We start from the raw sequence: 14,938 nt of genomic DNA on the forward strand, positions 1-14,938 counted from the left end.
CTCATATAACCTGCTGCTTATTTTCATTTGCAACAACCCCTGAGCTTCAGTATTAGATAATGTGCAGTTTGCTCCAATCTCAGAGCAAAAATTTTTTTTTAAAGATTTTACTTATTTATTTGAGAGAGAGACAGTGAGAGAGAGCATGAGTGAGGAGAAGGTCAGAGAGAGAAGCAGACTCCCTGTGGAGCTGGGAGCCCTATGCGGGACTTGATCCCGGAACCCCGGGATCTTGACCTGAGCTGAAGGCAGTCGTCTAACCAACTGAGCCACCCAGGCATCCCAGAGAAAAATTTTTTTAAAAGCAACTCTATTCAGTGAGCCTCCATTAAAGGAACAGTTTTCCTTAAGATTTTCAATGCATCAATGAGAACAAGCCATAATACTTTTAGTATAAGGCTTTGTGGTAGATAAAAACAGCAATTTATAGCCTCAGTCAGAAGTCTCAGTAGATTTTTCATGTTTTTTTGGTCAGTCCTGTTTCTCTACCAATCACAAATCCTACAGGTTTTTCCAGTATTGTTTTTATTGGGCAAGAGTGCATTTTCTCAATACTTTATATTCAACTTTATGTGAAAATAATTTTAATCTTTATGTGAAAAATACTCCTTGAATGCTACCTGATGTCATCGTTCTTACAAGGTTGTCACACAAAATCTATACTTGGTTATAACTGCAGAATAACATTTCCTAAATGTTATGCATAGGTACAGCTTAGACAGTATAGTATTGTATTATCACCTCGTGTACCCACTGATTTGTCATAAAACGCTATGTGCATCACCTCTTTTCATGATGGAAGAGTTTTTTTATTCATTAGCTTTGTGCACCATAGCTTTTTTGCCACTGAGCATACAATTAAATAAGACTTTTCATTAGCTGAATCATTGAACATTATATAAAAAACTAATGATGTACTGTACCTTGGCTAATTGAATTTATATTTAAAAAGATAGCTAAGTCCTAAAATAAAAAGCTTTTCAATTGCATTTTTTAGAATTATATCATTGTGGTATCAGTTTTGATCACTTTTATATATTTTTCCTTTCCTTATGCATATTCTCTTTTGTTTTGAAAATTTTCTTCACAATAAGTTCCTCATGCTATTTCTAAATATCTTAATTTGAAAATTGAAAGCTTTATTTGCAAAAAAATTATGAATATTTGGGTTATTTTCATTGTAAGTAATTCCCTTTGAAATGTCTTAGACTCTATCTTTTTTTCAGAATCTGGCTTAAGCAAAGTAGACATTTGCATTTAGTCAAACTTTAAAAAATCAATATTAGAATTTGAAACTGCCTCTGTATTTTTTACTTCATCATTCTGTTTTCCACAGTAATAAAAATTTTACTTAAAACAAGTATTAGTTTGTTTAAATGTAAAATGTTAAAATTATCATGAGGTTGAAAAATATCGCACTTGATAATATCCTTTCAGAAAAAAAAAACAAAACCGAAACCAATGGATAATAGTACTACCTAACCGTCTTAGACTATTTTGGGAAGAATTAAATTAGTTAATGTTTTACAGAGTTCTTAGAAGTACTTACAAATAAGGAGCCATTATAGAAGTCTTTTCTGTTTTACCTATATGACATTGTTTCTAGTTCCTTCTCTTCCTTGCTGTCTCTCTGGAAACACGCATTCAGAGAACCCATGTTCCAGAGGCGTTCTTCAAGTGTTTGATGGTGGTTTGACCCATTCAGAGTGTCTCATCCCTTATTGGGAAATTCGACTTCTGTTAATGTAGTCTAAAACCACATCAGCTTTTTATTGGCCTTATTCATAGACTTATCCATTTCTTCTATAAATATTTATGGAGTTACCATTTTATGTCAGGCCCTGAACTAGGAGTTAGGCTTCTGGTTTCTGCCTCTTGGAACATTAAGAACATAAATTGAATTTACTGTCAATGAACAAATTAAAACTGTGTCTTTTTTTTGATATCATTTCCTCTTCCTGGGAAATACTACTTATCCCATACATTAAACTCTACTGCTTCCTCAAAGTATAATCCAAATCCAGCTTCTTTCCAGGACAGTTGCCCAACAGTTCACAGACTTTTCTATACATCACAATCATTTGGAAAACCTTGTTGTTGTTTTTTAAAATATTTTATTTATTTATTTGACAGAGAGCATGTGCACAAGCAGAGAGAGGAGAAGAGGGAGAAGCAGGCTCCCCACTGAATAGGGAGCCCGATGCAGGACTCGATCCCAGGAGCCCGGGATCATGACCTGAGCCAAAGGCAGAGGCTTAACCGCCTAGCCACCCAGGCACCCCTGGAAAACCTTGTTACAAATAAATTCCTGGGTCCTAATTCCATATGATCTGATGTGCTTATTCAGTTTGCTGATTCGGATGCATTTGTAAAGTATCTGTGTTGGGAGGTTCATAATCTCTGTCTTGAGTTAGAAATTTACCATAATACTTATTTTATATATGATTTATTTGATCACAGTAATAGAGAGGGGAATACAATTAACTTTTGTATTTCTTTTATAGCTTAAAAGGGTCTTTTACATGCATTATTATATTTCTCTTATTCATGTGGAATAGGTATACAGCTATTTTTATTTATCTGCATTTTATAGATGAGAAGACAGATTTAAGAGGTAAAGTTACTTGAGTTCATCTAAGCAGTACTAAGATTTGAATCTAAACCCTGATAAGACATAGATTGCAGCATTAATTTTATTACTAAATCCCTATAGTTGCATTTAACTTTTCATTTATGTAATCCTTATCTTCCCAAGATATTATATTTGTATCTTATATTTAAGATCCTTTAAAACAGGAATTTTATCCCTTATTAACTTATATACCTAGAGTGCCTACAGCAAGTCCACACAAAAACTCAGTAAGAATTCATTGCTTTAATATGTAGTTTCTGAAAGAAAAAAACTCCATAAATGTCTATATATATGAAGCATATTATAATATGAGTAGTTTCAAACCCAACGGGAGTTTGGGTAGTTTCAAACCCAACAGGGGTTTTCCTTTCATTATGGAAACACCCTGCCTATGTTGCTTGTACTTGTTAGGATCACTTTATAAGTCTGACTCCCAACTAAGAACGTGGTAATATTTTTTCTTAATAACAAGCCTAGTCTTGTATTTTAAGTTGTTCTAGAAGTATACAGTAGGAATACTATTTAATGGTACACTCTTCTTCCTCATGTCTCTATGCATGTCTGTATTTCATTTCTCCTAGGGACGCCTGCCTCTCTCAGCTGGTGCTGGAACGCAGGTGATGCCGTGGCCTTTGTTTCCCACAGAGGCCCCCTGTTCATCTGGACCATCTCAGGCCCAGAGAGTGGAGTGACTGTGCACAAGGAAGCTCACAGCTTCTTGTCTGATGTCTGTGTATTCAGATGGCATACCCAAAAAAAGGGAAAGATTGTATTTGGTCATATTGATGGAAGCCTATCAATTTTTCAACCAGGTAAGAATTTAATTTAGTCAAGTTTCTTTTTCTTACCTTATGTAATTTCTTGTTTACGTAGCATACAGCCAAGGTTCAGAGTATTTTATTTTATTATTTTTAAGGTTCACAGTATTTTAATTTTAAAATAATAGTTCTACAAATAATATCCAGCACTAAGAATTCACTTTTTTTTTTTTTTAAAGATTTTATTTATTTGACAGACAGAGATCACAAGTAGGTAGAGAGGCAGGCAGAGAGAAGGGGGAAACAGGCTCCGTGCCAAGCAGAGAGCCTGATGCAGGGCTCCATCCCAGGATCCCGGGGTCATGACCTGAGCCGAAGGCAGAGGCTTTAACCCACTGAGCCACCTAGGTGCCCCACAAGAAGTCACTTTTATTGTAATATATTTAAGTCAACCGTGTAGATTGTGCTTCGAGTTAACCCAAATACAGTCATTTGCCCCATTATTTTACTTTTTAAAGTCAACTGTTTATTTCTATACATTTACTAAGAAAATGGCCTGAATGAGTAAGGACATTCAACAGAATATGATGGCTTACTAATACAACTCAAAAATATTTTCCCATCTGCTTCTAAAATACCAATGTGATGCCTGTAGGTCCTTAGCAAAGACTTTGAACTTGAGGTAGAAAGGAACAATAAATCTTTCGATCCCCCCATTAGCTAATTAATTAATCTAGCTGAATGAAGGGGTCTGAGAAGCTAATTTATGTTTATTTTTTCCAATTTAAACAATGATAAAATGTGTAGTGGGAAAATCTGAAAATTACCTGGATAGCTCTCCACTCAAAAGTAGTATGGTTACCCTTTGAGAAACATGCTTTTTGCCATCTGGCATTGCTGTTGGTGTATGGGACTCCGGACTCGCCAGATAGATGGATAAAAGTGCTTTTTAGGAATAAGATCGCTACTTTTAAAAAATGTGTTACATCTAATTTATCTGAAACTAAGAGAAGAAAAAAGAAATTAAAATTGAAAAGAAGAAATCCTGAAAATTTGAATAAATATTTCCTAAAGAAATCTTCCTACTGTTAAAAAATGGTATATAAAACATTGCTATTTGGGGGCCATTATCTCAAACACAATTCAAACGGGATCTGCTGTTTTACCTCTTAAAGCAAGATGACAATAAATATGCATGTCTGTCTTCACCACCTCCCCTCTGCTCTTTGTGCATATCCTCGTGTTCCTTCTGGTCATACTAATGTAACTTGGGGAGGCTTTTATCTGTTTTCAGTTGGAGGGGGGACAGGTCTGTGCTTGTTTTTTGCTACATTTGGATTTGTTGTCTCAGACACCTCCACGCTATCTGTTCTGTCCTCTGCGTTGGGAGAAAATTCTGTTTGAGAGTTGATCATTAGGCTCAGGGTTCAGTGACCTCATTCACAGACTTTCTCTGTTTGGATCTGGTGCACGCCACTTCTTTTCCCTCCTGGGCTCTTGATTTCCTGCGGTCTTCTTTGGTCCCAGGGAGGTAATTTAGGGAAAGTCAGGATGGCCGTGTGCTGTGTGGTTCCTCCTCGTGATTGCGTTCTGGGGGTGTAACCAGATCTCAGTAGGGCCTCCCCACCACTCCCCCAGCGAGCCCGTACCCAGAGACTTCATGAGGATGGCAGTACTTTGTTTTTGAGGAACCTGGTGCTGTTGAGCTCTAGAGAGGATAAGGAGGAGTGTGCACGCACTTTGGCCCAAATTTCATTCTAGATATTATTCACATTTTGTAACTTGTCATTTTGACCATCTCTTTTTCACTGACTTAAGGCTTTCTTTTCTTGCTTTATTATTATTAATATATCATTATTAGGTACTTTTTCTAATTAGGTATTTTTGAACGTATTAAGTCCTAAGACATTCTGAGACATTGTATTATATCTCTAAGATATAAAACATTGAGACACTGTATGCTTATTCTGCAATTGAAAGGATAGGGAGGCATAAAGACATCCTTTGCACTTTGTGTCTCCCTTTTGTGGGTTTAAGTCAGGGTGGAATGTATAATATTTCGACATCTGACCCATGACTTCCAGAAGAGGCCATCATTCTGCCACAACTCACCTTCAGTTATTAAATGAAGTAATTTGTGCATCTGTACCCATATCTCCCATATCATCAAGTATTATTTTTGTGGATCTACCCATGGATTCATGTGCTAGGGCTTACCCTAACAGAGTCCCACACTCTGGGTGGCTTAGATCAACAAATGCATTGTCTTGCAGTTGTAGAGCCCCGAGATAGGAGGTCAAGGTGTCAGCAAGGCAAGGGCCTGTAGAGACACCAGGGAAGCCTTCGTTCCAGGGCTCTGTCTTAGCTTCTGGTCGTTCTGTAGCTCGTAGCAGCCCGGCATCAGGCTTCACATGGCGTTCTCCCTGTGTGCATGCAGTGCTGTGTCCAAATTTCTCCTCTTTAAAAGGACACAGTCACGTTGGATAATGGTTCACCCCAATGACTCATCTCAATTTATCATCTGCAAATACCCTGTTTCCAAATAAAGTCACATTCACAGATCCTTGGAGGTTGCGACCTCTACATCTTTTGGGGGGACACAAATTCAATGCATAACAATTCCATACAGAGTTGTTGACCTCATTTATTCCATAGGATGTTTAGCAGTGGATATGTACAAAACATTAGGGAAGGTATAATCTTCTGTGTATTTTCCTTTTGTGTGTACATGAGCTAATGGGTCATGAAGGAAATACTACTTTTTATTCTGATGCTCAATTCTGTATTGTGGCTTGAAGCTTTGAGACTATTAGCATTATACCGATAATTGTTACGCTTTTTATTTTTCCTAAATAGTGGTCACCTTTACATTCTTAAGGACTTACTGGCACAACAGATTGTTCTATCTCTAATAACAAGGAAGAATTTATGTCCTCCAGCTTCTTGCAGGAGACTAAGACCTCAAGCTCTCTACTGTCGGGTCTTTATCTCTTTTGGAAGGAAAAGGAAATATTCATGGAGCTAGCTTTTATGCCTCCTCCCTTTCAGTCTGAAAACCACTTTATTCTGTATTTATGTATTGGATTTTCATGTAAAGCTTCAGAGTAAACAGAGCACTCTAGAGCCAAAATCATTAGAAAACTGCTCTAGGGGCACCTGGTGGCTCAGTGGGTTAAGCCTCTGCCTTCGGCTCAGGTCGTGATCTCAGGGTCCTGGGATCGAGCCCCACATCAGGCTCTCTGCTCGGCGGGGAGCCTGCTTCCCCCTCTCTCTCTGCCTGCCTCTCTGCCTACCTGTGACCTTTCTCTCTTTGTAAAATAAATAAATAAAATTAAAAAAAAAAAAGAAAAGAAAACTGCTCTATTTTAAATTATATTTTTGGACAAGGCTAGGTCATCAGAATTTTTTTTATCTTCATAATAGAAATGTTTTCATTGAATTGACTTTGGTGTTATTCCAAGGATGTGCATTAATCTAATTTGCATGGTTTTATTTTAGAAATGTTGATGATATATTCCCTGTGTAATACTGTGTTCCCTTTCTGAAAACACACAAGTTTTCTGGTCTCAGTTCTGGGAAAAGTTGTGCTTCTCCTGAACACATTTTTTTTTTTTTTTGGTCTTTTTATTGTATTATTATCCTATGGACGCCATGAGTTATGTAACCTTTTAAGACTTTTTCCTCTTTGCTTTGGCCACCAATTTCAAAATAAAAATTTGAACAGCTATGTGGATTATACACTACTTTATTATCTCATTTTTAAACTCCAATTTTCCCTTGTCCTGGTTTTTGTTTTTATAAGATTTTATTTATTTGACAGAGAGCACAAGCAGGGGGAGAGGCAGGCAGAGGGAGAGGTAGAAGCAGGCTTCCCACTGAGCAGGAGCCCAACATGGGGTTCGATCCCAGGACTGTGGGATCATGACCTGAGCCGAAGGCAGACCTTAACTGACTGAAGACACACATGGTTTTTGTTTTTTATACCGAAATTATGTACTTACCTTGTTATTGACTTACTCTTCTCAAATGCTTCGTCCTTATCTGACAACACAAGTTGCCTGATATTTGTATAATAAAATAGAACATAAATAAAAATAAACAAAGTATATTAAATAATGAAAGTATTATCAGCTGTTTTAATGGCTGGCTGTAAAATTTTATAGACTTAGTTTTCTATTTTTTATAATAAAAATGTTGGTACTAGACAGAAGAGAAAACAGGACAGTAATTTATAATCATTTTTACCAAGCACGGGCTTTCAAGCAACATGATTTAGATACCATAGCATTTGCATTGCAGATTTTCCCATGTTTGTGTTACTGTTATTTTGATTTTTTTCACATTCTGGAATATTTTTCATAAACCATTCATATTAACTGAAAATTACTTTAGAGACAGCTTTAGTATAGCTTAGGTTAATCATTTTTCTATCTCACTCTGACTTGTAATGATTATATTAATATTCATTATTTGTCAGACCAAATAGCAATTTAGCAGATGCTGATTTTGGGAAATAAGTAACAAACTTTTCTTGATGATGATTGCAAAAATTTGTTAAAACCAAATAAAGGAAATATCACACATAGCTTCTATGGTCTTATATGCAAAAATTCTTTTTTTTTTTTTAAAGATTTTATTTATTTTTTTGACAGACAGGGATCACAAGTAGGCAGAGGGGGGGGGGAAGCAGGTTCCCTGCTGAGCAGAGAGATCATGACCTGAGCCAAAGGCAGAGGCTTTAACCCACTGAGCCACCCAGGCGCCCTTATATGCAAAAATTGTAAATAAAATGTGAGCTTAACATCATAAAGAATAATGTATTCTGAGAAATTTAATCCCAACACAGAAACTGTAAGGTTTTCAGTTCATTTTACAAATAGCTTATATGGCCAAGGAAATTGATTTTTTTTTCTGCTTTTATTCTCTGACATGTTGAAAAACACTATGTAATGGTGATACTGCAGAACGAGCTGTGGTATCCGTCAGTTGGGTTTTTGTTTAGTAAACACGTCTGGCCACATCTATAATACTCGGGGAGCTGGTTCTGCGGAGACCGTGGTCTCTGAACGCCGGTGGTTCGCCGCCTTTCCTCTGGGAGCGGGGGGCGGCTCTCGGGAGCCCGCGTGCTGCACCAGCAGAGGCCTTTCTCTCCCCGTTGCCAGTGGTGTCTACATTTGGAAGGAGCAAGAGGATTGTTGGATAATCCTTTGCTTCATTTAATTCCGCATGTTTTACGTCCCTGTTCTTCTGGCTGCCTCGTTCGTGCTGGTTGCCAGGAGCGAGCGGTGGTTATGACAGACGTGGCGATGCATGGCGGGGGGGGGGGGGGACTGGAAATACTGACACGCTGCTTCTCACGGGTCCCACTAACTGCACTTAGCCCCCGAAGTGACTAACTCCCTCTCTTACAAAACTCCACGAGCTAAGTATTGTTATGTTCTCCAGTAAACAAATAAAACACTGAGCCCTCAGAGTCCATGTCTTGTCCAAGAGCACAGAGCTCGTCGGTGGTGGCACAAGACTGTGCGCCCCGGCAGCCGGTAGCCAAGTCTGTGGTTCTAAACACAGCACAGGGTCCCTTTTGGTAAGTGAGTCCTTCCTGTCCCCACAGGAACTGTAGTAGATGACAGGATCATGGGCATTGTCTATCTCTTCTTTTTCTTTTGGCATTTCAGTACCAAATAGAAGAAACTTTCAGGGCACCAGAGGTGGCCAGAGCAGGGCAGTTTGGTCTGACTTTCCTCTCGCTCCCTGCACTCCCGTGTCTCTTAGGGCCTCTGCACACCAAGGCCAGATCTCTGTTCCCAGTACTCTCGGAGACCAGAGCTGTTAAAGAGGAAATTAATATGATCTCAGTTGTTGATTTTCTTTTGAGCATTTTGTTTAAAATCTTTTTCTTTATATTTTAATAGGTAATAAAAGTCAGAAACATGTTCTGAGACCTGAATCTCTTGAAGGGACAGATGAAGAGGACCCAGTGACAGCTGTGGAATGGGACCCACTGTCTACTGATTATCTCCTTGTGGCTAATTTGCATTTTGGAATTCGCCTGCTAGATTCAGAATCACTTTATTGCATAACAACATTTAATTTTCCCAGTGCAGCAGCTTCTGTGCAGTGCTTGGCCTGGGTTCCCAGTGCTCCTGGGATGTTTGTAACTGGGGGTAAGTTTACCCTGTTACCCAAAGTTTTAAATATATGTATATTCTCTAACTGAGTCAGGGAAATTATATTCTTTTTTTTTGGTTAATTTTGTATAAAATGTATTAATATCCTAATGTTATCATTTATTATAGTAAATGCTTACTTTACTTTTATTTATACTGTATGTCGTTAACATAAAGACAAATAAATATGAAATGAAGGCTCAGTTTTCCAGGTTTCTGCTTATAAATTGGAATGTATTCTGTATGTGCGACATGTGCCATGTGTTTGTGTTTACATTTATCGTTGTGTTGTAGGAGTATAGTCACTGAGTCTTATGGTGACTCTGTTTAATCACTGGAGGAACTGCCAGAAAGTCTCCCAAAGTAACTTCTACGTAATAGGTGGGATTTGGGGGAAGGGAGGGAGCTTTCTAATTGGCCTTTGGTATATCAGGCAGTCTTGGTTGCAGGTGAGCAAGGGAGCAGTTTACATGCATTTCAAAAGACAAAATATTATTTACTGTTAGAGGTGGAGAGTTCTTTGTAGCTGGCTTTCCTAGAGCAGTGTGTCAGTGGGGTGCTTTTTTTGCGATCAGACTCTGATGACCTTTATAGGGGAAGCTGCCAAAACAGGCAGTCTTTCACCCTAGGGAAGGATCTGGAACAGAAAAAAGCAAAATAAGCCAAACATTAAAAGGATGAATAGCATTTCACCTGTTTCTTTGGGTTATTGTACATTATTGTTTCAAGAATGTCTGTAAACTACAAATGTTGCAAGTTTAAGTTTTTGTTACTACTTTTATTCTGGGCATTTTATGTTTCAAATAAAACTAGTTAACATAATGCTTTTTTCTTGATCTGGCTAGATTCTCAAGTGGGTGTTTTGCGCATTTGGAATGTTTCAAGAACAACACCTATTGATAATTTTAAATTAAAGAAAACAGGGTTTCACTGCTTACATGTGCTTAATTCTCCTCCAAGAAAAAAATGTAAGTAAAAATATCAAAATTCAGTATTTTAAGATGTTGGATTTATTGCTATTGAATAAAATGATCGATATAATGATATAAACATATCACATGAATATAATAAAAAAATAAATTTACATTGTAAGTTAACCTACTGGAAATTAGATAAAAATGTGGAAAGAAAAAAGAAAATAAACAGTACCAAATACTATATGTTACTGAGAATCAGATTTTTAAAATTAGCCTTTACAGTATGTGTACTAAAGGAATGATCAAGGCCACACGATATCTAATATTACTGATTTGAAAATATTTAGAGCCAGGTTACATTTTTAAAATGCTAATAAATGGAGATATTAAGATAATATCTTATCCTGTAAGATAAGATAAGCCTCTCCTTTTCTACCCTACGCTGGGGTAGGGCCAGAGAAGTAATATGCTGGACGCTAGCATACTGTTAATATATCCTGTATTTTTTTAAGTTACTAGTTTCTTTGTTTAGTTGTTATCATGGGATGACTGAAATATGACATATTGTCTTCTTTCATATTTTCTTTCTTATTATAAGAGTAGCCCCGATTCATTAGAGGAAAAACCAAAAATATAAAGAAGCACATACCAATCTTGTCATTATTAAGCAAATCCTTTCAGGCTACCTATTATTAGACATCTTGGTTTTTTCCTCCCAGTTTTTTAAAGTAACAGAAAGTGTGGAATAAGAAAAATGATGTGAAAATGAAAAATTTTAGATGTAGACATACTCACCAAATCCTTTAAAAAAATAAATTACAGGAGCACCTGGGTGGCTCAGTGGGTTAAGCCTCTGCCTTCGGCTCGGGTCATGGTCTCAGGGTCCTGGGATCGAGCCCCGCATTGGGCTCTCTGCTCAGCAGGGAGCCTGCTTCCCCCTTTCTCTCTGCCTGCCTCTCTGCCAAATAAATAAATAAAATATTTAAAAATAATAATAATAAATAAATAAATAAATTACAGATACATAGGTACATAAAAGGTATCAACACAACCCATTCTAAAATATTAGAAGAACTGGCCACCGAACATAGTAATTTTAATGAAGCTGTCAGCAATATTTTATTGAACCAAATGCCTCTTTTGTTATTAGTAGTTTATGCTAGTTTGGACCTACTGTCATTCTCAGATTCTGAGAAATGAGTATTATCCAAATGAGTGCAGCAAAGAAGACTTTATAATATTTGGACCAAAAAGAGAATTTACTGGGAAATATTTATCTATATTCCACTATATTCTATATAATTAATATAGATTAGCCTGATCATTTCCAGCAGTCTCATTATTTTGAATTATGTTTGCAAGAGAATATTCATGTTCTAAGGAAAAACTTCTTGGAAGAAGACAAAAAATGAGATAAAGAACATACAGAGAGACATTTATATAATTTAAAATTGAGACATGGAAGTGAATGAACAGTGAAAATAAACCTGAGGAAGAAGAGGGGAAAATTGAGATGCAAATGTATGTCAGACAGTCGTGATTCTTAATTTGGGTGCTAAACTACAGTGAATTATAAAGAACTTCGAAAAGAATTATTTTCACTGGATTGGAAATTAGTGGAAGAGAGTTATTAGCTTTGAAATAAAAACATTCTCATGCATGTTTGTATGTGTAGAGGGGAAGTAAGTCATTAGTCAGCATTTTGAAAAAATTCAAATTAAAAAATAATGATGCTGCCGTTTCATTTATGGGGCGATAAGAAATCAAATAGTCACAACATGTTGTGGTTCCTCACTCAGTAATTTCCACCCATTTTGCTGAACCTGCATTTTTATACATCTCTTCAAAATAACATCCACTTTTATGTACCCCTATGTATAATTTTTGGCAGTGCTGCAGAAGCACTTCTGTGGCGGAAAATGGTTCTTGCCTCATGGTTTGCTGACATAAATTCTGGATAAAAGAAAGCAGGGGCCTTTTTACAAATTAGACCCCGTGGTTTCATTCCAGTTTGTGGGAAGCTGTTGGTGTAAATATTTACTTGTCTATATTTTCTTTTTTAGTTTTAGCCCAGTCTCCAACTAAAAATCATTATATGTCCTCAACAAGCGAAGCAGTTCCACAGCCGACTTTGACACAGAATCAGGCATTTTCTCTTCCCCCCGGGCATGCAGTGTGCTGTTTCTTGGATGGTGGAGTTGGACTTTATGACTTGGGAGCCAAGAAATGGGATTTCCTTAGGGACTTGGTATGTTTGTCAACGCATTCCTACTTTTATACACCACACTTATTTTGTGTTAGCTCTTGATGTTCTCTTTTACTTACATGCTATGACTGTTTACGTTATTTTCATACAGAGTTGTATGTTAGGACTTTATCTTGGTTGGCTGAAACATTTTAAAATTACATGTAGAATGAGAGATGACAAAACTAGGACAGTTCTTAAAATTTTAAGCATTAAACTTCTTTCAATATTGATGTTTATTTAGCTTATTGTGATTATTCTGCATGGTTGGTAGTGTTCCCATTCTTGTGTACGCCCCGTTGGTCCTTCATATAGTATTGGAAAATTACACTGCAGTACTATATTTTGGAAGCAAAACAAAAAATAAGTATTCTTTCAGGAGGAAGGACAAGTCCATCTGTACCAGTCACTCCAAACTTTATTGTTCCTATCTGTGAAATGAACAAGGTTGGGTTCAGTGTTTCCTGAGATTTCTAAGACTTCTAAGAATTTTGCTGTTATCAAATCAATACAATCATTCTAGGATTCTGTGAACATTTGTTCTTGTGCTCTTTAAGCCTCCATATAAAAATAAGAGTACATCCTCGCTGAGGACTCGCATTTTTGACTGGTTTTGTTCTATGTATACTTAAACTCCCTCAGTAATGCCCAGCACATAGCAAGACTTTATTCAGTTTTGTTGAATGAATGAATTTGTGAACGAATGAAGGCATGTAATAATGTATATTGTGTTGTAATTGCGATTTGTCAAGAATCCGCTTCTTTAAATCCCATTTCATAGTGCATAAAAATGCCTTCTTACTTTCTACAGGTCTGCACTAGTCTCATCTAGACATTTTTTTTTTTAAGATTTTATTTATTTATCAGAGGGGGGGGTGGCGAGAGCGAGCACAGGCGGACAGAATGGCAGGCAGAGGCAGAGGGAGAAGCAGGCTCCCCGTTCAGCAAGGAGCCCGATGTGGGACTCGATCCCAGGATGCTGGGATCATGACCTGAGCTGAAGGCAGCTGCTTAACCAACTGAGCCACCCAGGCGTCCCGAGACTTTTTTTTTTTTTTTTTTAAGATTATTTATTTATTTATTTATTTGACAGAGAGAGATCACAAGTAGGCAGAGAGGCAGGCAGAGAGAGAGGAGGAAGCAGGCTCCCTGCTGAGCAGAGAGCCCGATGCGGGACTCGATCCCAGGACCTTGAGATCATGACCTGAGCCGAAGGCAGCGGCTTTACCCACTAAGCCACCCAGGCGCCCCCTCATTTAGACATTTAAAAAACTTTTTTATGTTGGTTGTTTTTCTGGGGAAAAACTTAGAAAAGGAATCTAGAGCTATAATCACCCGTGTAAGGAAATTGAGGGAAAGAAAGTAATATTGTATCTATCACTTTAGGACAAATTTAATTTTGTCCTCTAGTGAAAAAATTGAAATATGGCCAAAAAAATCTTACAACATTATTTAGCTTCGTTATTTTTAAATATTCCTTTTGCAGATATCCTCTAGATTATTCCCTTTCCATGTCGTTTTTTATGTAAACTTGTTTCCAGTACGGTCAACTCTTCCTGTTCTTCAAATTGCCATTTACTTTCCCAAAAATGTATGAAAAGGAAGAGAGAAAAATATAAGAATACATTTAAATCTATAAAAACTTGTATTAGCAAAGGAGAAATCATGCAATCTAAGTTCAGTAGCATTTCTGTTGACTGTGTATCTTCATGTTAAAATATTTTATTTAGAAAACTGATTTTTTTGATAGTTCTCATTAAAAACTAAAATATTCCTTGATTATAAATTATTTCAGTGGCTTGTTTTCACTTTAATAATGCCTGCCAGCCAGAGGACATAGTGATTTTTTTCCCTAATAATTTTCGAAGAATAAGGGTTGTTAGAAAATTTTGAACAAGTCTAATTAAAAATCAAGATTATGCTGGATCCTTTTTATTTCTGCCAAAATCATGAAGTTCTTTTGGAGTATGTCATTGGTATAAAAAAGAGAAGGTTTGCATTTAAGGATCTGTAGTTTTAATTTCATCTTAGTCTTCTATCACACTTCCAGAAGGACATAATAACTATCACTAGTTCATTGTTTTATACATTTCTAGGACAGTATCATGTATATGATAATCAGAAAAGATACGTTTTGCATTCTTTTGTTTTTTAACACCTTTGTATTTAGTTGCAGATTGGAGGCATTATGGTTGAATAAAATCTAGGTCTGTACGAAA

General features: G+C 36.8%; 1 protein-coding gene across 7 annotated transcripts in view; it reads left to right on the top strand.

Annotated features, from left to right (window-relative positions):
- The window catches only part of WDR17 (WD repeat domain 17), a 103,179-nt gene that overhangs the window by 43,545 nt on the left and 44,696 nt on the right, over positions 1–14,938 (top strand). For all 7 annotated transcript variants that reach the window (XM_045069418.1, XM_045069417.1, XM_045069423.1 and 4 more), the window contains 4 exons: positions 3,214–3,444; positions 9,303–9,554; positions 10,403–10,525; positions 12,538–12,722. In XM_045069418.1, the coding sequence (XP_044925353.1) occupies positions 3,214–3,444; positions 9,303–9,554; positions 10,403–10,525; positions 12,538–12,722 (791 nt within the window). The remainder of the gene's footprint in view (positions 1–3,213; positions 3,445–9,302; positions 9,555–10,402; positions 10,526–12,537; positions 12,723–14,938) is intronic.

This window comes from Mustela putorius, unplaced genomic scaffold (genome assembly GCF_011764305.1).
Source record: "Mustela putorius furo isolate JIRA1106 unplaced genomic scaffold, ASM1176430v1.1 tig00003932_pilon_pilon_pilon:0A:0A, whole genome shotgun sequence".
NCBI lineage: Eukaryota > Metazoa > Chordata > Mammalia > Carnivora > Mustelidae > Mustela > Mustela putorius.